This window comes from Sus scrofa, chromosome 3, assembly GCF_000003025.6.
Source record: "Sus scrofa isolate TJ Tabasco breed Duroc chromosome 3, Sscrofa11.1, whole genome shotgun sequence".
In the NCBI taxonomy this organism is placed as follows: Eukaryota; Metazoa; Chordata; class Mammalia; order Artiodactyla; family Suidae; genus Sus; species Sus scrofa.
The window spans coordinates 38,429,369-38,456,216 of NC_010445.4; the positions used below are offsets into that span (position 1 = coordinate 38,429,369).

The 26,848-nt window shown below is 47.3% G+C and overlaps 1 protein-coding gene across 1 annotated transcript in view; it reads left to right on the top strand.

Annotated features, from left to right (window-relative positions):
• The window catches only part of CREBBP (CREB binding protein), a 141,878-nt gene that overhangs the window by 41,003 nt on the left and 74,027 nt on the right, over positions 1–26,848 (top strand). The window contains exon 3 of the mRNA XM_005662184.3: positions 20,690–20,866. Coding sequence (XP_005662241.2) covers positions 20,690–20,866 — 177 coding nt within the window. The remainder of the gene's footprint in view (positions 1–20,689; positions 20,867–26,848) is intronic.

Consider the following 26,848-nt stretch of genomic DNA (forward strand, 5'->3'; position numbering starts at 1 on the left):
CAGTGTGGTCAGAGAACATGCTCTGTGTGACATTTACCGAGACTTGTTTTATGGCCCCACGTGAGGTCTGTCTTGATGATTATTCTGCATATCCTCCTACAATTGTAAGGCATAGGTCAGTTAGAGTAAGTTGGTTGTATTCAGATCAGCTACATCCTTACTAATTTAAAAAAAAATAGTAATCAGTTACTGAGAGAGTATTAAAATATTCAGCTGTAATTATAGACTTGTTTATTTTTCCTTTAGTCAGAATGAAATCTGATTATTGAAGCCCTTTTATTTATTTATTTATTTTTGGTCTTTTTGCCTTTTCTAGGGCCGCTTCCGCGGAATGTGGAGGCTCCCAGGCTAGGGGTCAAATCGGAGCTGTAGCCACCAGCCTACACCACAGCCACAGCAATGCAGGATCTGAGCTGCGTCTGCAACCTTCACCACAGTTCATGGCAACACTGGATCCTTAACCCACTGAGCAAGGCCAGGGATCGAACCCATTGCCTCATGGTTCCTAGTCGGATTTGTTAACCACTGTGCCACAACGGGAACTCGTATATTGAAGCCCTTTTATTAAGTGAATATATATTTTGGATTATCATGTCTTCCTGATGAATTGAGCTTTTTATCATTCTGAATGTCCGTCTCTATTTTTATTAGTATTCTTTGTCTCATTAATATAATCACTCTCCCTAATATTTGCAAAGGATATCTTTTTTTATCCTTTTATCTGTGTCTTTATATTTAACATGCATCTCTTGTAAAGAACATGTCGTTGGAACTTGTTTTTAATTTATTCGGATAAGTGGAGGGTTTAGTTTATTTACATGAAATGTGGACACAGTTAGCCCTGAGTTCCCATCTTGCAATTTGATTTCTATTTGTCCCGTCTGCATTTTGCCCTTTTTTGCTCTTTGTTCCTTTCCTGCCCTTCTTTTGAAGGCCAGTTCCAACATCTCTGTCCTCTCTGTGTTTGTTTCATTTGTAGTCTTTTGTTCATTTGTTTAAATATGTAATTCCCAATTGGGGGTGACACTTTCCTGCCTCTTTGCATGTTTAGTAATTTTTGAGTAGGCAGTGGCATCGTGGATACGTTGTTGAATGGGAGTTCTGCTGTCTTCCGTTAGAGGGGGTTGGGGTTTGTTCCGGAGACCTTTGACCCCGCTCTTTGGATTCCTCTTGGTGCTCTTCCCTCAGCGGAGACGTTTTAGGAACCATTCTTTACCGCCTCTCCGACTTGAGCATAGGTTTGAGCAGGACTTTCTAAACTTTTAATGATTTGCAGATCACCTGGGGATTTTGTGAAGCTGCAAATTCGGATTTGGGGGGTCCTGGGGGTGGGAGTGTGAGTCTGCATTTCTGACCGACTCTAGGAGGACAGGTGTTACAGGTGTTAGGGCTGGGCCCTCCCCCAGACGCCGGGAGATCCCTCCTCTTGCTGCTCTGAGCATAAGCTAGGGTATGTTGTGGATGCCCTTTGGTGATTGGATGCATCACACTTCAAAAATTATGTTATTTTTTTCCTTGTTCAGTGTAGAAAGTTGGGAAATACTAAACCTAGCATTCTTTATGTAAATAGGTCCAGAGCATGACTTCAAGGATCGAGTTCTCCAAAATATTACGGTAATATTTTGCAAAGAGCTAAGTTTACTACAGATAGTAATTTGCTGTCCATCTGTCACCAAGTTAAAACGTTTAGATTTTTATGCTGATTACTGTGTAATACTTCTGGCATTTTTCAGAATTGTGTAATGACCGTCACATAAAGTTTCAGTATAATCCTGTTATGAACAAGGATAACAGTGACTGGATTTACTCTTTCTGGGTTCTAGTAAGAGAAGGGCAGGCAAGGAGTGACACTTTTGGGGTGCCCATTATACTGGCCTCTGTGCTGGATGCTTGGCAATGTGATCTTAGTGATTCATCTCATGTTTAGTAATCATGTGAGGTACATGCCATATCTGTTTTGCACGTGGAATAAAATAATATTCTGAGCCACCTTTCTGCCTCCCAGGAAATTATTCAAAATGTCATGTTAGAAAATGGCAGACTTTGACTTACCATCCAGCCGAGTCTGTCTCCAAAATCAGTGTTTTTCTGTTACACTGTTTTGTCTGTAATACAGCAGGATTCAAAATAAGGTGGGGAGGTACATAATACCTAATTTTTTGGACTTCCTGTGTGGCTCATAACATAATACCTAATTTTCTGTGTGTGGATCAGGTTTTACCCCAATTTACAAAACTTACAGAATAGAGAACTTGGAGAACTAGTCTAATTTCTCAATAATATTTGTTGTTGGACAAAGGGATTTGCTGCTTACACCCTTCTAGAAACACACTCATATTAATATATACCGTGATCTTTGCCCGTGGTCTGATTGGACCGTGGCTCTCAATTTGAGATAGTAAATCAGCCAAAGCAAGTTTTGCAAAACCCTTTAAGAAGTTGACTTTTCCAGCTAGTGCAGTTGTGTTGCTTCCCATGCAGGAGGCCCAGCATAGTTAAAATTACTTTTAATGTGATTTTTTTTAATTTAATTTTATTTTTTTTTTTAGTGATCTTGCCTCTTAAATTTTTTTTTTAACAATACTACTGTAGCAAAAGAAAGTTTGATTTGACTTTGCACAAAACACACCAAAGAACAATAGAGTCATCCATGTTTCCATTAGTCAGAGTTAATACATGGCAATGTTTATCAGACTTTCTTCACCGTTTTTCTTTTATTTCCACTTTTTTTTTTTTACTTTTTAAGGTCGCACCTGTGGCATATGGAAGTTCTCAGGCTATGGGTTGAATCAGAGCTGTACCTGTAGATCTGCAGCCATAGCAACACAGGATCCAAGCTGCATCTGTGACCTATGCCATGGCTTGTAGCAGTGCTGGATCCTTAACCCACTGAGGAAGGCCAGGGATCGCACCCATGTCCTCACAGGTACTAGTCAGGTTTTTAATCTGCTGAGGCACAACGGGATGTGGCTCACTTTTAAGGGGACATTTTTTTCACTTTTAAGTAGACATTTTTAAATTGTATTTTTCAATTTGTTTTTTATTTTTCTCAGTGGAAAGAGTGGTTTTATTTTTTTAAGTGTTATTGAAGTATAGTTAATTCTCAAACTTGTGATAATTTTTGCTACACAACGAAGTGACCCAGTCATATACACATAACCATTCTCTCTCAGATTCTTTTCCCACATAGATCATCACAGAACACTGGGTAGACTTCTCTGTGCTCCACAGCAGGTCCCCATTGGTCTATTGTTCCACATACCTCAGTGTGCATATACCAGTCCCAAACCCCAATTCAAAGTCTGGGTCTGTTTCTGTTCATTTGTATCCTTTTTTTTTTTTTTTTGGATTCTACATATAGGTGATATCATATGATGTTTGTTTTTCACCGTCTAACTTCACTTAGTATGATAGTTTCTGGGTCCGTCCAGGTTGCTGTAAATGGCCTTACTTCATTCTTTTTTATGGCTAAGTAATATTCCATTGTATAACATGTACCACTTCTTTTTATCCACTCCTCTGTTGATGGACGTTTAGGTTACTTCCATGTCTTGGCTGTTGTGAATAGTGCTGCAGTGAACATTGGGGTGCACGTATCTTTTTGAATTATGGTTCTCTCTGGATAGATGCCCAGGAGTGGGATTGCTGGATCATATGGTAGTTTATTTTTAGTTTTTTGAGGAACCTCCATACTATTTTCCATAGTGGTTACACCAATTTACATTACCACCAACAGTGTACCCTCTCCAGTATTTATTGTTTGTAGACTTTGTGTGTGTGTTTGTGTGTGTGTGTGTGTATGTGTCTTTTTGCCATTTCTTGAGCCGCTTCCGTGGCATATGGAGGTTCCCAGGCTAGGGGTCAAATTGGAACTGTAGCCACTGGCCTACGTCAGAGCCACAGCAGTGTGGAAATCCGAGCCGTGTCTGTAACCTACACCACAACGCCGGATCCTTAACCCACTGAGCAAGGCGAGGGATCGAACCTGCAACCTCATGGTTCCTAGTCAGATTTGTTAACCACTGAGCCGGGACAGGAACTCCTATTGCTTGTAGACTTTTTGATGATGGCTATTCTGGCTGGTATAAGGTGGTACTGCATAGTAATTCTGACTTTCATTTCTTTAATAATTAGTGTTGTTGAGCACCTTTTCATGTGTTTTTTGGCCATCTGTATGTCTTTTTTGGAGAAATATATGTTTAGATCTTCTGCCCATTTTTTGAGGGGGTTGTTTGGTTTTTTGGTATTGAGCTATAGGAGGTGTTTGTATATTTTGGAGATTAATCTCGTCAGTTGCTTGATTTGTAAATATATTCTCCCATTCCGTGGATTGTCTTTTTGTTTTGCTTATGGTTTCCTTTGTGGTGCAAAACCTTTTGAGTTTAATTAGGTCCCCATTTGTTTATTTTTGTTTTATTGTCTAGGAGGTGGACCTGAGAGAATATTGCTGCATTTTATGTCAGAGAGTGTTCTGCCTATGTTTTCCTCTAGAGTTTTATAGTATCTCGTCTTACACTTAGGTCTTTAATGCATTTTGAGTTTATTTTTGTTTATGGTGTTAGGGAGTGTTCTAATTTCATTCCTTAACATGAAGCTGTCCAATTTTCCCAGCACCACTTATTGAAGAGACTGTCTTGTCCATTGTATATTCTTGCCTCCTTTGTCCTAGATTAATTGACCGAAGGTGCTTGGGTTTATTTCTGGGCTTTTTGTCCAGTTGCACTGATGTATATTTTTGGTTTTGTGCCAGTACCATATTCTTTGGATGCCTGTAGCTTTGTAGTATAGTCTGAAGTCAGGGAGCCTGACTCCTCCAGCTCCAGTTTTCTTTCTCAAGATGGTTTGGCTATGTGGAGTCTTTTGTGCTATACAAATTGAAAAATTTTTTGATCTAGTTCTGTGAAAAATGCCCTTGGTAATTCAATAGGAGTTGCATTGAATCTGTAGATTGCCTTGGGTAGTATACTCTTTTTGATAATAATCAATTCTTCCAGTCCAAGAACATGGTATATCTTTCCATCTGTTTACATCATCTTTGATTTCTTTCATCAGTGTCTTACAGTTTTCATAGTATAGGTCTTTGTCCCTTTAGGTAGATTTATTCCTAGGCATTTTATTCTTTTTGATGTGGTGATAAATGGGGTTGTTTTGCTAATTTCTCTTTCTGACCCTTCATTGTTAATATATAGAAATGCAGTCAATCTCTGTGTATTAATTTCTTACCCTGCAACTTTACCAGATTCATGGGTGAGCTCTAGGTAGAGTGTCATTGTCATCTGCAACAATGATAGTTTTACTGCTTCCTTTCCAGTTTGGATTCCTTTTATTTCTTTTTCTCTCTTATTGCCATGGCCAGGACTTCCACAGCTCTGTTGAATAGCAGTGGCAAGAGCAGACCTCCTTGTTCCTGGTCTTTGTTGGAATCCTTGCAGCTTTTCACCACTGAGGAGGAGGTTAGCTGTGGGTTATACATGGCCTTGATTATGTTGTAGTAGTTTCCCTCTATACCCACTTTCTGGAGGGGCTTTATCAGAAACGGGTGTTGGATTTTGTCAAAGGCCTTTTCTACATTATTGAGAGGATAGTCTTACCTCTTAAATTGTTTTATTTATTTATTTATTTATTAATAATACTGCTACTATAGCAAAGAAAAGTTTGATTTTGACTTTCCAGGTTTTTTAAAAATTTCAAAACACACTGAGAAGAATATAATCAGCATCTATGTTTCTCTTAGAATTAGTACATGTTGACATTTATCAGATTTTCTTCACAGTTTCTCTCTTTTTTTTGGTGGTGGGGGTGTGTACCTGCGGCATATGGAGGTTCCCAGGCTAGGGATCGAATCAGAGCTATAGCTTCTGGCCTACACCACAGCCACAGCAACATGGGATCTGAGCCATGTCTGCGACCTACACCACAGCTCATGGCAATACCGGATCCTTAACCCACTGAGCGAGGCCAGGGATCGAACCCGTAACCTCATGGTTACTAGTCGTGTTCATTAACCACTGAGCTACCACGGGAACTCCCCTTTTCACTTTTAAGTAGACATTTTTTAACAATAGATTTAGGTTTATAGAAAAATTGAAAGACACTATTCAGGATTCTCATATCTCCTCCCCACTTTCCTCTATTATTATATTTGTGTATGATATTTGATTATTTGTCACAGTCACAATTAATGCACCAATATTGATACATTATTATTAACTGAAATTCATACAGATTTCCTTAATTTTCTCGTGATGTCCTCCCTCTGATTTTAGGATCCCATCCATACTTTTCTTTTCTTTTTTTTTTTTTTCTGTATCTGCATATGAAAGTTCCCAGGCTAGGGGTCAGATTGGAGCTGCAGCCGCTGGCCTACGCCACAGCCACACCAACGCAGGATCTGAGCCATGTCTGCAACCTACACCACAGCTCATGGCAACGCTGGATCCTTAACCCCCTGAGCGAGGCCAGGGATCGAACCTGTGTCCTCATGGTCATGTTCATTTCTGCTGAGCCAGGACGAGAGTGCCACACATTGCACTGTGTTACGTCTCCTTAAGCTGCTCTTGGCTGTGACATTTTCCCAGACTTCCTTTGTTTTTGATGACCTTGACAGTTTTGAGAACTGGTCAGGTAGCATTTAGGATGCCCTATTATTGGGATATGTCTTTTATTTTTCTTGTGATAAGACTGGGGTTTTGGACTTAGAGTGTTAACAGAAGGAAGATGGCGATAAAGGGCCATTTTTACCGCATCAGCCATTGTGTTTGCATGGCTTAGCACTGTGGACGCTCGGCTCCCCTGGCTGAGGTGATGTCTTGGCTGTGCTCTTACGCTTCCTTCCCTTCCTAGTGTGTCCTCTTGGGAAGGAAGTCACCATGTACAGCCCATGCTCAAAGAGTGGGTTGCGATTCTCCCTTCCTTGTGGGGAGTGTGGTGTCCACATAACTTACTTGGAATGCTTCTGCATGGAAGATTTGTTTCTTCTTTATAGCTTTTTAAAATAAACAAAATACAGTTTAACAGATTAAGGAGCTCCCGGCATGGCTCAGCAAGTTAAGGACCCATCCTTGTCTCTGTGAGGATGTGGGTTTGATCCCTGGCCTTGCTCGGGGTTAGGGAACCAGTGTTGCCCTAAGCTGTGGCATAGGTCTCAGATACAGCTCCGATTTGACCCCTAGGACAGGAACTTCCATATGCTGCAGGTGTAGCTGTTTAAAAAAAAAAGTAACATGGAGTTCCCTTCATGGCTCAGTGGTTACCAAACCCAACTAGGATCCATGAGGATGCGGGTTTGATCCTTGGCCTTGCTCAGTGGGTTAAGGAGCCAGTGTTGCCGTGAACTGTGGTGTAGTTTGCAGACACGTCTTGGATCCTATATTGCGTGACACAGGCTGGCGACTGCAGCTCCATTTCAACCCCTAGCGTGGAACCTCCATATGCCACGGGGGTGGCTCTAAAAAGCAAAAAATAAATAAATAAATAAAAATAACAGATTAAAACCCAAGTATCTTATACATGATATACATGGCATACTATACATCTCATTTTTTAAGTGTTATTTTCAAAATTGATACACATACAAATCTGATTTTTTGTTTTTAAATGGCCGTACCTGTGGCATATGCAAGTTCCTGGGCCAGGGATTGAATCCGAGCCGCAGCTGTGGCGATGCCAAAATCTTCTTTATCCCAGTGCGCTGGGCTGTATATTAAACCCGCATCTCAGTATCAACCCAAGTCACTGCAGCCGGATTCTTCCCCCCCCTCCCTTTTTGCCCGCCCCATGGTATATGGAAGTTCTCAGGCCAAGGATCAGACCCAAGTTGCAGTTGCAGCCTATGTCACAGCTGTGGCAACGCCAGGTCCTTAACCTGCTGTGCCAGGCTGGGGACTGAACCTGTGTCCCAGTGCTGCAGACGCCCCCCTCCTGTTGCGCCACATCAGGAACTCCTGATTCATTTATTTTAACATGTATTCATGTGACTTTAAAAATTCTTCTTTAAATTTTTTGTATTTTAATTTTTCTCTATTGTTTATGCAGATTTTTAATGTACGCCTGACACTCCAAAAACTTTGCATTTTATAAGAACTTCAAGCAGTGGTTGTAGCTGAATCTCAGAACCAAGAGGTTTTTGTCGTAGTAATTTTTAAGATAAAGATTACTCACAAATGGAGTTTCCTCCAAGCCTTTTTTTATTTTTCTTTGATCATCTTAGATATACTTGGCAAAATGCAATTTCTGTGTGTGCAAAATTCCTGTTTGTCCCTTTGGAGTGAGCACCTCTCCTGAATGTTATAACGAGCAAGTGTCCAGAGTGCTCTAAACAGCACCAGGTCGGAGCTGTGACCTGATCAGTGATGACATTTTCTAGTCAGGAAGCGCAGTAGTTATCGCGAATCGTAATTCCAAGGCCACAGTTCAGTATAAACACATCTGTGCATGTTACATTTAAGGTAAGGATATGCTACTTGGGTTTGTGGCTTTTGAAAAATGGTATGACTGCAGTGGTTGCTTTGTTATTTACCAAATGGAAACTTCATGCCCTTAATAATGAGCCGTTTTATTCATTTCTTTTTCTGACACGTGTTTGAAGAATGAACTGGAAAACAAACCATCTTAGATCCTAGAACAAGGCCAGAGATAGCTAATACTGGGAAATGCCTGCTTCAAACATCACGTTGGAATTACCCAACTTTGTAAATTGTGAACAGTTATGGTGCATGCCTGTCTTTTTTCAGTATTGAAGAAAATCTATTCACTTTAGAGAACCCTGTCTGATGTTAGAGATTTTCTGTGCTCTATTTTTGGAAAGAGATCTTAAAGTCACCTCAAGATTGCACAGTGCTTTGTGGTTTTTAGAGCATTTTCCACATGCTATTCCATTCAGGTCAGAAACAGGAAGTCTGAGCAGCCCTCTGTGCATGGTGTTCGGGGTGTGTGTGATCTCAGTGGTTGAGTGGCTGTGCTGATAGGGGTGTGGGAGAAAGTGCTGGGGTGCGGCGATAAGGCACGGACAGGGAGGGTTCCGAGTGTGTGTTCTCCCCGGAGAATGTGGCACATGTTGCTTGGAGATGTATTGTCAGATGGCAGGTGCCACCTGCTTGGCAGCTGTACTCTTAAAGCCCTAGATGAGCTCCTGCTGCACGTGGGTCCTTTGAAGGAAAGGTGTGCATAGTGGGAGTGGCTGGAAGACGGGAGTCTCTCCGAATCTGATTGGCGAGATCTTAGCAGCTTTCCTTCCTGTCTTTCAGTGTTGCTAAGGATGCGCTTCAGGACAGAGCTTACCTCTTGCAAGGGAGTGTCAACACGAATAACCAGCTTAGTTCTGCTCTTCCCAGTCTTGATGTCCTTTTTTTTTTGTCTTTTTTAGGCTGCACCCATGGCATATGGAAGTTCTCAGGCCAAGGGTCAAATAGGAGCTGCAGCTGCCGGCCTGCACTGCAGCCGCAGCCACAGCGATGCCAGATCCTTAACCCACTGAGCAAGGCCGGGGATCAATCCTATGTCTTCATGGGTCCTAGTCGGATTCATTAACCACTGATTCATGACAGGAACTCCTCGATGTCCATTTTAGTGAATACCTTAGATCTGTCCATCAGCTCCCAGCCAGATGCTGGTCCTCTGGTCCGACCGTGTGTGTATTTGAGTAGAGACAGACTTCAGAACTGCAAGAGTAACCTCTCTAGGCCCAGTGATACCCAGGCCCTTCCTGCGATGACTCACCTGGTTCTCATTCATGGCGGTGGTGCAGAGCAGCAGCCGCTGCTGATGAATTTCAGGATTACTCCGTAGCTTGCTTCTGAAAGCCCATCTCAGGTTGGACCTCCTGAGCTGTTTGTCTGCCCCCAGGCCAGGGCCCCTCTCCCTCCTTGACTCTTTAGCAGTCAATGTTGGTGCCTCCTGCACACATGTGCTCCTTGTAGCTTGTGTCTTGCCTTGGGCTGGAGAGGCTGTGGTGCTGCATGCTGTGTGCCTCCACCACCCCACAGTGTCTCCCTTCCGGAAGATGCCTAACGGACGTCATGCTGATGGTAGTTAAGCATGTGTATTGCCGCTTTTTCACCTTCCACTCTGCCAGAGATCATCAGCGTCAGAGCCGAGAGCTGGGAAGCTGGTGGCCCTTACTGAGAGTTGGGCACATGTGACAGCTGCTGGATCGTCTCCTTACTGGAAAGGTCTGCTCCTTAAATAGGTACTTTCCAGCTGTAAGCGCACCTCGCTGTCAAAACCTGGGAGCCAAACACATCTGGTAAATCCCTCATGATCCAGTCCCTTGCCTCTTGGTCTCCAGACCTCAGGTACCAGGTAGATTTGGATGAAACGGTATCTCTTGCTGCCTGAACTGTGAACGAAAGTGCAGATGGCAGGATCATTGTGCCTTGGTTGTAGCGAGGGTCACCCGTGCAGTTTCCAAGCTGATAAACACAAGCTGCTGGAGCAGCTTACAGCTTTTATACCCTGATTGGCTGCTTTGCTTCTTTTCTCCGCCTTCCAGCCTCCTTTGCCGGCCGTAGTGGTAGATGTCTGAGTGGCTGAGCCTCATTCAGGCTTTTTTTCTCGTCCATGTATAATACATTAGAGCAAAGTGTGACAGCTTAAAGCCATGTTATAACCAGGGTGAATTTGATTTAAATTACCACTCAGGAGTCATCTCTGGTAGTCATAATCAGTTTGATCTACCTAATTTTATTCAGTGTCTGATGACAGGTTAAATTAATATTTTAAGTACAGCTGTGCAGCCCAACAGTGGGTCATCTTGTCAGTGGGCAGTCAGAAGGTTTGAGTCAAGCGTGGCTCTGAGAAACAGCTTAACAATGCTTTATGCAGAGAATTTGAGTAACACAGAAAATGTTTTAAAACTAAAAACCATCTCTAAGCCCTTCAGAGTTAGTCACTGTTAAATACCTGGGCGTCCTCTCTTCCTTGCTCTGTGTACACACGTGAGCCTGTGTTATGGGGACTATGTTGTTTGTATCCTGTTTTTTAGAACTGAATGTTGCAAGAGGCACGTTTTTCCCTTGTCAGTACTGGCCAAGTTTTTGTAGGAAGAGCACTGTCTTGGCTTTAATGCCGCGTGTTGGTTTTGTGCTTTCCTTTTCCAGCTGCCTTTACATACGTTGTCTTTAGGAATGAGGCTCAGTGTCTGTAGAGTGTTAAGATGCCTCTGGGTGTCCTCAGCCCACGTCTCTGCCCCAGTGACCTGACTGAGAATACTTTACTGCCACGTGTGTTTTTGCTAGGACTTCACACAGCTCGGGTTTGGTTAGACGTCGAGCCACATGTGTTTGAAACAGTGCTATGTCTTTGGGTGCGCTTTATGGCTTGAGATTTATGGCATTTAATAAGCTGGGCAGGATTGACTTTATCCCCTCCGTCCTCTTCTTGCGGCCACGCAGGCCCCAGAAAACCCTGGGTTTGGGTCCTCCCCCTACCTCCTGGGACTCCTGTCCATGTGCGGGTTCTCCTGCCCAAGCATGAAGCCCACAGTCGGTCTGTTTCAAGAACTTGTTTAATTTTTCTGCTCCAAGGGAGAGGAAGGACAAAATTCTCTGAAATTTGAGCCTTCTTTTTTTTCTCCTTTGAGTTTTACTGGAAATAATCGAAGGCCGTGTTCACTAAAGCCTCCTTTGCACGCTCTGCCGCCTCTGCCTCTCCTTCCCCGAGCTCCTGCATGACCTGTGTGGGCGTCACCTTGTTTCCCCACTGTCCCCGCTGCTTGCTCAGTTGCATTATTTTTCAAGCGGATTGTCCGTCCGTGGAGGAGAGGGGGCTTCTTGGCCTACCAGGAGAGCTCTCCTTGTAGAGGCTTGGGGTAAGGTTTATTAAGAGCTTGGCCTTCTGTCGCATTGTAGCTGAGTTGCGGTGAGGTCTTTGTGAAGTGTGCAGGGCTCTTTTCTTAGCTTTTCCCTTCTCTTTCCTCCTCTTTTAGCATCTTTTCTCTTCCTCCTCTTTCTCCCTAGCCATTGTGGACTTGGTAAGGGTTGGCTTGGCTCAATCCTAAAGAGGCTGCTTTCCTACCAAAAAAAAAAAAAAATGTTAGGACTTGGAAGAATGAGGGGAAGTAATGGATTTAAGTTTCATCCCCTCTCGTTGGCTTGGCAGTGCGTCCTGTTGCAGGCTCTGGGAAATGGCACGGAGGCCGCAAGGCGGTGGAGGGTTGGGGGCCCATGTAGTGGGGATGGCAGGGGGCGCCCTGCAAAGTCCCAGTCTCCTCAGCAGGCAGCCAGCCGCCCCTGGGGAGCATGGCCTTAGTGGGGTCCCCTCACCCAGGGACAGGCACTCGGCCTCGTGGACTCTGATCCCAGCTGCCTCTCGTTGCCAGTCGCTGGGCCTTCAGTAGTGGGATGCCCTAGGATTCAAGGGCCGATTGTGTATAACCAGAAAAGTCCCTGGGTTTTAGGATCACCAGGAACTTTAAAGATCACCTAGTGTCATCTCAGTGCTTCATGTCTGAAGGCTGAGGAGCACTAAAGCTTAGGGGGAGCGAGAGGTCGCGGTCACACTCCTTGTTCACCACGGACTCGGGATTGGTTCCCCCACTGGCCTCGGCCTGTGCTTTCGCTTGTGAATTAAGGCAGACTGTACCTGGGAGCCGGTGTGTCTTAACCGGTGAGGAACACCGTCAGTGCTAGGGCACTGCTTTAGTTGCTGGAAGTTTCTAGAACAATTGGGCAAACACCAATGAGGCCCCAAGCTTGAGACCTTGGCAGTGGTCTGCTGTCCTGTCACCTTCTCTTTAGGAGTTTGCACTGTTCTGAGTCACATTCTGGACACATATTATCCAAGTGTGGTACCATGAGAGTCAGTAAATACCTGTACCTGTCGGCCAGTTACAATTTATTTGTCTATGGGGAGTGTGCAGACGTGGGGCCACGCTTTCCACGTTGTTCAGCAAGGTGGGCTGCTCACGCGGCCCCACCTCTTGAGCCCAGTTCTCCTATTCCCAGGTGACACAGGACAGCCGGGCAATGGCTTTGGCCTCGCGATCTGTAGAGTATTTCTACTTACTCTTTATTTGCCAAGTCGAGCTCCTGGAAGGAGTCCAAGAGCAAGCGGGTGATAGCAGACAACTGAATGCAGCCGTGCCTCTCCACGAAAACTGCTTCTCTTGGCTTTCTCCCAGCAGTGTTAGGTTGCCAAGAGAAAATGCTTTTGGCTTTCCAGATGATATGGCCACACTCTGGGTTAGTTCTGGGTTTTGTTTTTCTGTTTTTGTTTTTTTGGGTTTTTTGTCCTTGAAAAGAAAGAATACTTGTGACTCATAAATTATTTGGCAAAATTTTGCTCACTAAATGGTGTTTTTTTACACACTTCATATGAATTTTTGGTTTTATGTGTATACCAACACGTGAAGAAAGATGCTAAAAACTTGAGGTTAATAAACCTGTTGGGTTAGGTTGAAGCCACATCAAATGGAACGTTTGTTGCTTTTTCTTCGGCATCTTGCAAGTGGGAGTTGCATCAATCTCTTTTTTGGTGGGAATGGTCTTTCTTGTTCACTTCTTCTATGTTTTGATTTAAATTTCAATCCAGGGAGTTCCCATCATGGCTCAGTGGAAACAAGTCTGGCTAGCATCCATGAGGACACAGGTTCAATCCCTGGCCTCGCTCAGTGGGTTAAGGATCTGGCGTTGCTTTGAGCTGTGGTGTAGGCCGGCAGCTACAGCTCTGATTCGACCCCTTAGCCTGGGAACCTCCATATGCCACAGGTTTTGCCCTAAGAAGAAAGAAAGGGGGGGGAAACATATTTCTACAACTGGTAAGTGTGTAAGATTGTTTTGGTCACATTTATTTCGTGATTCTCTGAAAATGTCTCAGTAAAATGACAGTAATCCCCCTGGTGACCCTTCCTGTTGGAACCACTCCCCACCATCACACATTCGCTGAAAAAAAATGTTCATTTTACTATTACTCTCCACGTTCTTCTGAAAGAGTTTATATTTCGTGTAAAACAGTCCCCCAAAGCCAAGTAACAGTGTACTAGTCAGCACCTATAGCCCTTGCTACACGTCAGTCCCTCTTCATGGGGCTTCAATATGTGAATCCACTTAATTCTCTTAAGAGGAGGTGCTATTACCTCCATTTAACCAGTGACGAAACTCAGGCACAGAGAGGTTTAAGTAAATTGCCCAAGTTCACACAGCTAGCAAGTGGCAGGGCCACCCTCAGACCAGGTAAATATCGCCAGAGTCCACAATGTCTCACTGCCCCTCAGGACAAAATCTTATTTGTGGCCATGTTCTAATAAAACTTGTGTCTCGTTTTCTCAAAAACAGGCATTCGGCTGCTTTGGCCTCCGGGCCGTGTTCGCCAGTGCCTGCTCTTGGTGCACTGAGCCTGTCTCTGACAGCGGTTTCTGGAGCTCGGAGGAGACAGGGTTCTGCCTAAGCAGGGGTGATGCGCTTGTGGTGGGGGCGGCGTGAACCTCACAGCAGGTTCACTGCCAGCTGATTTGCTGTTTCTAAGCTTTCTGACCACCCTTTATATATCAACGAAGTGTCATTTTCTCCCCACCCCTTTCTCTCTCTCCCTCTCTCTCTCTTTTTTTTGGGGGGGGGGCACACCTGCAGCATATGGAAGTTCCCAGGCTAGGGGTCAAATCAGAGCTGCAGCTGCCGGCCTATGCCATAGCCACGCCAGATCTGAGCTGCATCTGTGACCTACACCACAACTCATGGCATCACCAGATTTTTAACCCACTGAATGAGGCCAGGAATCGAACCTGCGTCCTCATGGATACTAGTCAGATTCATTTCCACTGAGGCATGACAGGAACTCCGCAGCTAAAAATTTTAACCTGTCCTATTGTCCTTAACTAAACTTATCGCTAAAGGTTATATTTTGTTTTCTTTCTGTTTCCTGACCAGCATCAGTTACACATGCACACCCTGGCAGTACTTCCTCTGATCACTCTGCTGTGTAGTGTGGTTTTAAGTGTATATCAAGATGTGAGGAAAACTGAAGAACTCAGCTTTTGAAAAAACAAGGTGTTTAGTGGGTTCATCAAAACCACATCAAACTCAGTGTTTGCTGCCACTCAGAGCATTTCCGAAGCCCTGATGGGCTGGCTCTCGGTACAGTTGGGACGTGGCAGCTTGTTTCTGGCTGTGCTTCTCCGTCCTAGGCATCCTTCCTCTTCCCTTTCCTGATAGTCTCAGCTCATCACACAGTGTGTCCCCTGAAGCTTTGGGCTCATAAATGGTTATGATCTGTGAGGGTGCCTTTCAGCAGGATGTTTGGAGTTGAAAACTGGGCACAGTTCATCTGTGAGCGTGGTTGTTGGATGAAGGTCGATGGATGGGAGTCCGTCTACGGGGACAGGCCTGCAAGTGGCAGGGGCGTGTGAGGTCCTGGCAAGAGCCAGCCCTTCCCTGACACTTGTGAGGGAAGTGCCTTCCCCAAGGATAGGCATCCTTAATCTTTAGGGGGTCTTAGGACCCCCTTTGAGAATCTGATATTGGACTTGTTCTCTCAGAAATGCACCTCCCAGAGTTCCCATTGTGGCTCAGCGGTTAATGAACCCGACTAGCATCCCTGAGGACTCAGGCCTTGCTCAGTGGATTAAGGATCCGGCAGTGCCATGAGCTGTGATGTAGGTTGCAGACACGGCTCAGATCTGGTGTTAATGTGGCTCTGGCGTAGACCAGTGGCTGCAGTTCTGATTGGACCCCTAGCCTAGGAACTTCCACATGTTGCGGGGGCGATCCTAAAAAGACAAAGAGACAAAACCAAAAAACAAAACAAAAAAAACGCACCTTGCACAAATGTGTTAGGGCGTGACTGCCCCAGCACCCCTCCCTGCCATGGACTGCCCAGCACTCCCTGGCCCAGCATCTCACCATCAGGGAGTTTGGGCCAGGAGGTACCACCTGTGGTGCCCCTAACTGCAGAGGGACTGTTTCCTACGAAGGAGCAAGAAAGTGAATACTGGGCTTCTAGTCTTGTCGAAACCCATTCTGGGAGAAACTTCATGAACAGTGTGACTTTGCCTTGACACAGCTGGCTAGTTCCTCGGTTCTCAGCTCCTCCCTTATCTGACCAGATGAGTTAGCCGAGTAGGAGATCTCCCCAGTGTTGCCATGAGCTGTGGTGTAGGTCGCAGATGCGGCTTGGATCCCATGTTGATGTGGCTGTGGCGTAGGCCAGCGGCTATAGCTCTGATTAGACCCCTAGTCTGGGAACCTCCATGGGCAGTGGGTGCAGCCCTAGAAAAGGTGGTGGAGACGATCCTCTTGTTCTTTGGGAGCCCACAGCTTCCTTGTCAGTATGTTGATCGTTGTCACGTCATGACACGAGTCGAAAAGAGAGCATCTGTCCCACGCTGAGGTCCGCAGCGGAGGCCGTTTGCAGCCCAGGGGGACCGTGGAGGCGGATGGACCAGCATCACAGTGTACCAGTGGGAACCTTGGGCTGCAGGCTGGCCGAGGCCACCCATCTAAGCCACGGGTTTGCCGGCCGAGTGCGTGTAAGCATAGTTCCTGTAGTACAGCCAGGCTGCGCTCCCACGTGTGCTGCCATGGGGCTCAGAACTGTTCAGTCCTGTAAACCGACTCCAAGTGCACGTTCTCATTGTATTCAGCCTTGCGGCACAGCCAGTGGACTGACAGCCTGGCTGGTAGCTGAGGTCCTCGCCGTGGCTGTTGAGAAGACAGAAAGGAGCCTGTTCTGCCGCCCCTCCCAGTGCCTGCTGGGTCCAGTGGTGACTCTCATCTCTGTCTGGCTTTGGTGACCAGGTCCTTGACCCCCCTGCCCTTAGGGTTGATATGGGGGTTTCTGTTTTTCGGAGGGTGGGCTGCACGATGCGGTGGGTCTCTTGAAGTGTTCATGTATTTGGATCCTGACCCAGATACTTATTGAATACCCACTGTGTTCTGGGGCCCAGGGCCACGAGGAAGGCAAGAAGATACACCCGATTCAGAATGGACTGTCACAAATATTACGACAGATCCTGCCTCAGAGTCGTGTTCTGTTTTGAACCTTCCTGAGCAGATCTGCAGTAAGTGTCTGCTCTGTCCCTCTCCTACAGATGGCTGTCACTCAACCTGCTTGCCCAGCAGCTCACAACTTCAGTAGTTTTTGGTTGATGGGCCAGGTGCTGTCACCAGAATTGCTGCAGACACTGACTTTGTTTCGTAGTGAGGCTACTATAGGCGTTGTTCAGATTGCTTTGAACTAAAGCCTGAAGACGGGTTTCCTCGTCAGGTCTTACGCCAGGGCTGCTACCTACTCCCCATCCTGTGGCAGGGGTAGGCCTCAGGATGTGGTACTGGTTTCTTTTGTTTTGTTTTTAACCTCACCTAGTTTGTTCTTCTTGTGACACCGGCGCTGTAGTTCACATGTCTTTATTTTCCCATTGAAGTGATTGACAGACAGCAGAGTAAGTGGATTCTCAGATGATGGATGGATTGATACACTCGGTTACAAGATTGCTTTTTCACGAGTATACTTACTTGGTAGCCCTGTAAAACATTGAATTTGTGTTTCATTATGGGAAAACTTGCCTTATTTTTGGTACTTACTATAGTTAACTTTTCCTCTTTTCCAAGATTGGTCCTGGTTCTGAGAGAATAGAGTGAAAGGATATTTTAGCATGTATGGGTTGTTGCTGAATGAGACAGTATGCGTATTTATTACATAGGCTTTAATTTGTTCATATATTATATAAATTGACCATTAACTGAACAGTTGCCTGTTTCTACTATTCTACTTTTTTTTTTTTTTTAATTTTCCCACTGTACAGCAAGGGGGTCAGGTTATCCTTACATGTATACATTACAATTACATTTTTCCCCCACCCTTTGTTCTGTTGCAACACTATTCTGCTTTTTGAATTTTATTGAAAACATTACCTGGTGGTTCTATAACAGCCTTCAGCAAAAAATCTGACAAACTTCAGTTGAAAATAAGCAAAGTTCATGGAGTTCCCATCGTGGCGCAGCAGAAATGAATCCAACTAGGAACCATGAGGTTGTGGGTTTGATCCCTGGCCTCACTCAGTGGGTTAAGGATCTAGCGTTGCCATGAGCTGTGGTGTAGGTCGCAGATGCGGCTCGGATCCCATGTTGAAGTGGCTGTGGCGTAGGCCAGCGGCTATAGCTCTGATTAGACCCCTAGCCTGGGAACCTCCATGTGCCACGGGTGCGGCCCTAAAAAGACAAGACAAAAAAAACAAAACCAAAAAACAGAACGAAGTTGACTAAATTGTTATCAAGTAACTATTGGGAAATTAGAAAAACTATGTTAGGTTTCATCAAGTGGAATTAGACAAACGTCTTGATTTATACTATTTTTATCATGAGCATTTGTACTAAGCATGAGTTAACTAGACTTGGGAATGTTCAGCAGGTCAACGGAGAATAGATACAGACAGGAAATCAGAAATCTAGAAATCTCTAGAAGTGAAGGACTTTTACTCCATCCTGCAGGCTGGGACTGGAGGGCAGCCTTCCAGTCCTGCCAGGCTCTGCCAGGAGATAGTTGGGACCCGGGGGCCACTTGGCTGATGGAGGGTGGCCTGTTGGAGGACTGTCCTTGCTTGGGCGTCTGTCAGCTCTCATGTTAAGGAGGGCTGGCCCTGGAGCAGGGAGCTGAGCCTTGGTCTTGGCTCCTGGTCCCACAGGGCTCACGTTGGCTTATCTTTGGAATGTATTTGTTGTCACAGGCTGAGGGTGGGGTTTTTCCGCTGGTTTTTACATGCATCGTGGTCCCTGAGCTGGCCACTGCTCACCTGCCCTCTGCGATTTTGACTTTACCTTGGTTCTTGCCCCATGAGGATTGCAACCACGATCCTCCTGAGGTTTCCTTCACTGTGGGCTGGCCGGGAGGAGAAGGGGAGGACAGATTTCCTGATGAGGTCCGTCCATGCGCCACAGCACGCCAGTGCTTTGTCCCGGAGGCTCACCGGGCAAGTAGTGGCCCACTGACCAGACCACACACTCACTCGGTTTCATCGTCCAGATAGTCTCAGAGCCTTAGACGGTTTTAAACAGTTCTGGCGAACTTGAGCCCCACAGGTCCCCTTTGGGCGCTTGCTGACCTCTTGGAGTTTACTTGCCTCTCCGCACTCGAGGGCTGCCTGCCTTGGGCCGTTCCCTCGCCTTTCCCGCCTCCCAGCTGCCGCCCACGTTGGTTCATCAGTCCTGGAAATTTCCAAAACGGCGTTGACTTTTCTTGTTTGTCACGTTGGTGGTTATAAAGAGCAGGATCCATGCCAAGGAGGAAAGCAGCATCCAGGCTCGCTCCGAACCGAGCTTGGCTCACGGCGGGTGCGTGGCATACGCTGGCCGACTGAGCACGGACTCCGGAGCATGAATGGATGCATGTGCCCCCGGATATTTGGTCCTAAGTAGAGAGATAGGAAATGAAATTTAGGAAGTGGAAATTAAAATTATGTTTTTCCCCCTAGATTCTTGGGCCTCTGAAAACAGTGTTTGAGTTTATACAGTAAAACAGAAATTCTGTAAGAACTGTTACATGGAGTTAATTCAGTATAACACTTTCTGAAAATAGAAATTTTTGCTTCAGTTCTGAGTTTCAGATGACAACTTCTAGTTGAGACTAAGAAATGTCCTTTATGTGGAGTTCCTGCTGTGGCACAGTGGGTTAAGAATCTGGTGTTTGCCACAACTGTGGCTCAGATTCAACCCCTGGTCTGGAAACTTCCATATGCCATGGGTGCAGCCGTCAAAAAAAAAGAAGTTGAACCTATTTAGTGGGGTTTGTTCAGTTTACTTGGGTAAAGAGAATAGGCCAAAGTGGCAGCTGGAATGTATTCACTTTCAAAAAGTGAGAAATGTCAACTGTGAGGGAAGCCACCAGTGCACATGAAAATGCCAGAACAAGATCTTTTTGGTTACAGTGGTTTGGTTTTATTTGTGTTTTTGCGTGGACATCTCATCAGAAAAGGGTTGGTGTATTGAGCAGTGATTGGTTTGCAGTGTGGGATTTCGGAACAGAAAGAAATAATGCAGTTGTCTGGCGCCAGACTCTCCCCTTGCAGGCGAGCTAAATTGAGGTCCCTGGAAGAAATGTGAGCTGCCCAGTGGGAACAGGTTGCAATTAAAATAAGGCTTTACTAAGGAAAACTTCAGACGTGTGTCACATTAGAAGGACTGGTGCAGCAGCCCCCACACCTGTCCCCTGGTGAGGAGTCCTGATGTTCGGCCAGGCGTTTTTCACCGACACTACCCCCTCGCCTCTCTGGGTTATTTCACAGCAAAAGCCGTTGTGTCATTTCTTTGACAGTATTTCTCCTGTGCATTTTGAAGGAATGGAAACTTAAATCTGTCTGGGGGGCGGGGTGGCTGAAAGAAACTATTTACGGAGTAATTAAGGGTTAAACTGAAGGAGCTCCCCTTTGCCAGTGATCCTGGAAGGTTTTGTTTTCCAGATGATTTCGTGTGTTGCGGTGGGGACTAGGGTGGGGACTAGGGCCTGAGCTGGGGGTGAGAGCACTGGCTCTTGGGGTGACACTTAGGAGGGGCAGATGGGGTTGCTGAGAGCGGCTTCTCTAGTCTGTAGTGTTGGAGCAAGTTGCTCTGTTCATAAGCCTCCCTGTGAACCCTGAGGATGAGCCTTTAATGTACAGTCGAAAGGGAGGTTTCACAGGAAGTGGTGGTTTTGGCTGCGATGGGCCAGAGTGAGTATTTCATATGCGGTTGTGTCCCAACAGCTCATGGCGCTCTCTTTGTTTCAGATGGGAATGGCTGGTAACACAAGTCCATTTGGACAGCCCTTTAGTCAAGCTGGAGGGCAGCAGATGGGAGCCCCCGGCGTGAACCCCCAGATACCCGGCAAGCAGAGCATGGTCAACAGCCTGCCTCCCTTCCCTGCAGACATCAAGAATGCTTCGGTCACCAGTGTGCCAAACATGGTGAGTCGCCCTTGCTTGCGGGCTGTGGGTCTGCAGTGGGTCATGAGTGACGGGACAGCAGCCCGTGTCCTTGCGAGTACACTCTCGGGGAGTGTCATTTTCTGCGATGAGCTGCCGACAAGAGGGCCAGTAAAGCCGATGGGGCCAGGTCTCCCTTCGTGGAGGGAGTTCGTGTCTGTGAGTCCCTTGTGCTTTGCTCCAGAGTCACCATCCTGATTCAGTCGTGGGGCCAAGACGCCGGCAGACGGGCTTTTCCACACTTGCTGTCTGTGAGTCGCGGCGGGCGTGGGCCTTGTGTCGGTCGCCCGGAGGAGAGCTGTCGGCAGAGGGCTATACCACGTTGCTGCCATGGCCCCTCCTGTCGGGCTTGACACGCGGTTTCGCCTGTCCACCTTCTCCCTGAGGTTTCCCACCTCAGGACAGAAACCATCCTTAGAACGGATCCCCCTGATGAACCCAGAGCTTAATGGGGAAAATAGCTCCTTTTGTGCCGCCCAGTAGAACTTCCTTTAATTCCAGCTGTGAAGAGTAAGCACCGCTTCGTCAGACCTTGCCGTGCGCCCACGTGCTCGCTGCGCGTGCACAGCAGCTGCTTCCCCCCCCGCCAGGCAGCAGCTCAGGGCCCCGGGGCTGCCAACTCTCGTCCTCCCGGCCACCGTTCCGTCTTCCCCGGGCTGCCGGCCGCGGAGCTGTGCAGGGCCGTGTGGGAAGGCTCAGGGGAAAGCCAGGAGGTTGTGTTCAGAAAAAGGTTTTTGTCTTCTGACTTTTTAAAAAACTTTATTGTGAATATTTGTTGTAAAGATATCACAGAGAATTCCCGTATCCCCAGGACCCACTCCCTTGGTGTTAACATCTTGTTTGTTTGTTTGTTTGCTTTTTAGGGCTGCACCCGAAGCATATGGAGGTTCCCAGGCTAGGGATCCAATTGGAGCTGCAGCTGCCGGTCTGCACCACAGCCATGGCAACGCCAGATCCGAGCCACGTCTGCCACCTACACCACAGCTCATGGCAACACCAGAGCCTTAACCCACTGAGCAAGGCCGGGGATCGAACCCACAACCTCATGGTTCCTTGTCGGATTCTTTTCTGCTGCACCACGATGGGAACTCCCGATGTTAACATCTTATATAATGTTGATACATATGCCAAAACTAAGAAGTTGATTGCTTACAGTTCTTGGAAGTTTTGAGGCTGTTGGGAGCAGGAAAACTTGGGTCTCTTTCTCTTTGCTTTTGTTTGTTTGTTTGCTATTTCTTGGGGCTGCTCCCGTGGCATATGGAGGTTCCCAGGCTAGGGGGCGAATCGGAGCTATAGCCACCGGCCTACACCAGAGCCACAGCAACACGGGATCCGAGCTGAGTCTGCAACCTACACCACAGCTCACGGCAACACCGGATCCTTAACCCACTGAGTGAGGCCAGGGATTGAACCTGCAACCTCATGGTTCCTAGTCGGATTCTTTAACCACTGAGCCACGATGGGAACTCCTCTTTGTTTTTGATAAAAATCAGAAAACAGTGATTCTGAGGTTCCCTGCTCAGGTTCACTGTCTGCTACATTCTTCCTTCTTAAGAAAGAAAGGGCAGAGGAGTTGTGCTGTGGCGAGTGGGTCTAGAATCCAACTGCAGCAGCTTAGGTCGCTGCAGAGGTGCAGATTTGACCCCTGGCCTGGTGCCATGAGCTAAAGGATCTGGTGTTGGCATAGCTGCAGCTTGGATTCAGTACCTGGCCCGAGAACTTCCATATGCTGTGGGTGTGGCAATAAAAAAGAAAGAAGGTAGGGATTCCTGTGGTGGCTCAGTGGAGCCAAATCTGACTAGTATCCCTGAAGACGTCGATTTGATCCCTGACCTCACTCGATGGATTAAGGATCCGGGGTTGCTGTGAGCTGTGGTGTAGGTTGCAGGTGCGGCTCAGAGCTCAAGTCGCTGTGGCTATGGGGTAGGCTGGCAGCTGCAGCTCCACTTTGACCCCTAGCCTGGAAACTTCCATATGCTTCAGGTATGGCCCTTTAAAAAAAAAAAAAAAGACCCAAAAAGAAAGGGTAGGGTAGGGAGTTTCCCGGTGACTCAGTGGGTTAAGGGTCTGGTGTTGTCAGTGCAGCAGCTTGGGTCACTGCTGTGGTGCAGGTTCAGTCCCTATCCTGGGAGCCTTCCGCATGCTGTGGGTATGGCCACAAAAACAAATAAAGGGTGCAAGTAGTAAGGTCTGTTCTCGGAGTTCCCGGTGTGGGAGTTCCCATCGTGGCACAGCTAGAAGCCATGAGATTGTGGGTTCAATCCCCAGCCTCACTCAGTGGATTAAGGAGCCGGCATTGCCATGAGCTGTGGTGTAGGTCACAGATGTGGCTTGGATCTGGCATTGCTGTGGCTCTGGCATAGGCCAGCAGCAACAGTTCTGTTTAGACCCTTAGCCTGGAACCTCCATGTGCTGTGGGTGCGGCCCTAAAAAGACCCCAAAAACAACAACAACAACAACAAAACGGTTCTCAAGCTACTTGAAGTTTTTGCTTTATTTCTTCTTATCATCTCTGTGTAGCTTTCCTGGAACTGCTTCTCTCCTTCCAGTAATTTTTGTTACAGGATTGCTCTGAAACCAGTTGGGCAGACCTAGACCTGAAACAAAGCCCACTGTTCCTTTTGGGGGCACCTCCGAGCCCTGGGGCTGCAGGCCGGGATCCCTGCTTCTTGCCTGCCTTTCCTTTACCAGCCTCACTGGGAGGACGGTAGGCTGCACTTTGGTGCTGGCGATTGTCACCTGAACTTGCTTAGTGACCTGGAGCACATTTTGGCTTCAGAGTATTCATGTCGGCTTTTCACAGACATCCTGTGTTTTGTCTTCTGGAAAACCTTGACCTCACATTTTCTTCACGTTTTTCAAATCTTCTCTAGCCCCACTCTTCCAGCCTCTCTCCTTTAGCCGCAGCACATTCCCTTCCCTGCGGGCTCCCCTGCCTGCCTCTGTGGCTCCAGGGGTCTGAATTCCCAGGAGTGGTGTGTTTGTCAAAGGCAGGTTGAGACTGGACTGGAGAGGCTCCCTGCAGTGTGCCCTGCCTGCAGCCCTGTCTAGGGCAGGGCTTCTCTCTCCTGCAGCACTGTTGACGTTTGGGTGGGATCTTTCTCTGGTGGGATCCGTCCTGCGTATTGGGGGATGTTTAGCAGTCTCTCTGGCCTCCCCACTTGCTGCTCATCGTGCTCCTGTCCAGTCGTCCCCAGGTGAAGCCCCTGCTCTGGGGAATGGCTCAGGGAGGCAGTAGCAATACATCTCACCCCTCCGACGTGACAGCCAACAGATAATGCCAGTTCTCTCCCTCTCTCCCCCGCGCCTTGGCCTTAGCAGGACAATGTGGTAAACTGGGGATGTGTGTTGGTTTGTGGGAGCTGCACTGCCTGCCTGGCCACCAGTTTCCCACGGGCAAGGGTCTGCTTCATGAGAGGGCTGCACCTGGTGCCTTTGCAGTGAGGTCCTCCGATGTTCCCCCACGGGGCATAGGGCAGCTTGACCCGATCACAGCCTTCACACTGGGCCCAGCCCAGAAACCATAGGGACGGACAGAAGCAGGGCAGCTAAGAGACATCATCGTACCTCCCGTTTTGCAGATGGAGGAGGCTGAGCATCTCTGAGGGCTTCGGGTTTGTTCAGAGCTGGGTAGTCTGTTTGCAAGGCCCAAAGCTCTTTTGTTTTTGTTTGTTTTGCTTTTTGGGGCTGCACCTTTGACTTACGGAAGTTCCCAGGCTAAGAGCAGAATTGGAGCTGCAGCTGCTGAGCTAACAGCAACGCCAGAACCTTAACCCACTGGGAGGCCAGGGATGGAAGCCGCATCCTGATGGATACTAGTTGGGTTCGTTACTGCTGAGCCACGAGCACTCGCCTGAAGCTCTTTTGCTGTGTCCTGGCATGACGCTTGAGCAGCCCTGAGTCCTCTGGGATGTGTTCATACCACTCGTTGGTGATTCCTCAGACATGCTCTGTGGTCTTTGTTGAATGTCGTAAATTGTACTTGACCACTTGGCGTCCATAGATTTCTGCACAGTGAGGGAAAGCAGTTACCAAAGATCTAGGCCGATTTAGTTAAAAACAACATTTTGGAGCTTTGAATATATTTTTGTTTTTTCTCATGCTTTGGGGGTGGCCTTTGGAAGCCCAGCTGGATTTGCTGTGCCGAACCGTTGAGCTCAGGACTCCGGTACCAAATCACCTGGGGCCCTGGTTGAGCCCAGTCTTTGGTCAAGGGGCTCGTTTCCCTCTCCTCTCCTAGAGGATTCCAGCCTCACTGGGTGCTGTTGAGAAAGCAAAAGCACGTGCCATTCCTTTAGTTGACCATTCGCTGAGCCCAGGTGCGCCTGGAATGCAGGCGGGTGGCACAGAGCTCACCCCTCTTTCATCGCTGGGAGGTGTCGTGATGGAAAACAAGGGATTACAAATGACCTAACTGACAAATCCAGCCCCAGCAGGAATGAGTAGCACACAGAGGTTGGGGTTGACACAGGGGCCTCCTTAGACGGAGCCTTCAGAGAAGCCTCAAGTAGGGGATTGAGGGGCAAGATGGGGAGGATGAGTGAAGGCCGCGGAGCCCCCAGGGTGCTGGCTTGGGAGGAACTGGCCGAAGTCCACGGGGAAGGTGAGGCAACGCAGGAGGGTGGATGTGCAGGTGGATCTTGGGACCGTCAGCAGTGGGCACTGTCGCCTGGGAGGTGTAGGTGTGTCCTGTAGTCATGGAGACGGTGGAGCCCCACACTCTGTGGCCACCCTCTGGGATGTGCTGCCCAGAACCCTGAAAGGCTCGGAGCCCCTGTGCAGATAGGGTCCTTGTTGAGGCCGTATGTATCCCAGGACAGATGGGACACAGAGCACATCCCTCTGCACTCTCGTGCGGGTCTCATCGCAGCTCTGCCTTGGGCCGTTTCATTTGTAGTTTCTTAAACTTCTACAGATTTTGAAGCTTCTTAAAACTTTGCTGTGTTACTACGTTGTATTTCCTGATTCTAAGATGCACTTTTTTTTTCACATTGTAGCGTCTTTGAAGGCAGGGCGTGTTTTAGAAACAATTGTTTTAGATGCAATAAAACACCGTATGCATATTGTTTTATTTGTTCATAACTTGGGTTACTAAGAGTGACAGCTATTGAATGATGAAGAAGAGCAGGGTTTGGCAGGGGTGCAGTGTGGTTGTCTTTCTGTGGCCTGGCATCAAGCTCCACCTGGGCTGCTCAGAGACGGGGTTTGCCTTCGAGTGTTGGGTTGGTGGGGGGTGGGAGTTGTTCCAGGGCTGTCCTCTGGAAGAGGAGGCCACCTGATTCCTGGTGACGTTGGCCTTCTTGCTCAAGCTTGGAGTTGGGCTCTCTACCATTTTCACCTGAAAAAGTTCTAACCCAGAGCAAGGGAGCCTTTGTAGGAAGGAGGGGGATGCAGCTGGGGCTGGATTTGTCGGTTAGGTCATTGCTGACCTATCTTGTGGGTCCAGGATTGGTCGTTGTTGTTGTTAGGTTTGTTTGTTTGACTGCACCCATGGCATGCGGAAGGAAGTTCCAAGGCCAAGAATCGAACCCGTACCATAGCAGTGACAACACTGTCTTTAACCACTAAGCCACCAGGGAACTCTGGTCTGGGGTTGTTTTTAAAGGAGCTCTGTTCGAAGTGGGGCACATCTTGGGCTTATCTAATCTGAGAAAGTTTGGTGACCGAAGGAGCCTCATGATCAGGTTCTCTCACCGTCGCCCATGGGGCTCCCAGAGGTGGTATCCTGCAAGGGTTATTGCCAATAGAACGTTCCTATGGCTTGGAGGTTTTTTGTTTTGTTGTTGTTTTGAGAAAGACTAAGAACTGTCTTGCAGAGACGTCCCCATTCTTCAAGTTGTAGCGGAGGGAGTTCGTCAGGAGTGCTGCTCATTAAAACCACTCACGAGAGTGATGTTAGGATTCGCTTTGGTCATGTCTCAGAGAATTTTAACTTGGAGGCTTTGGACAAGTGCCCAGGCCTTT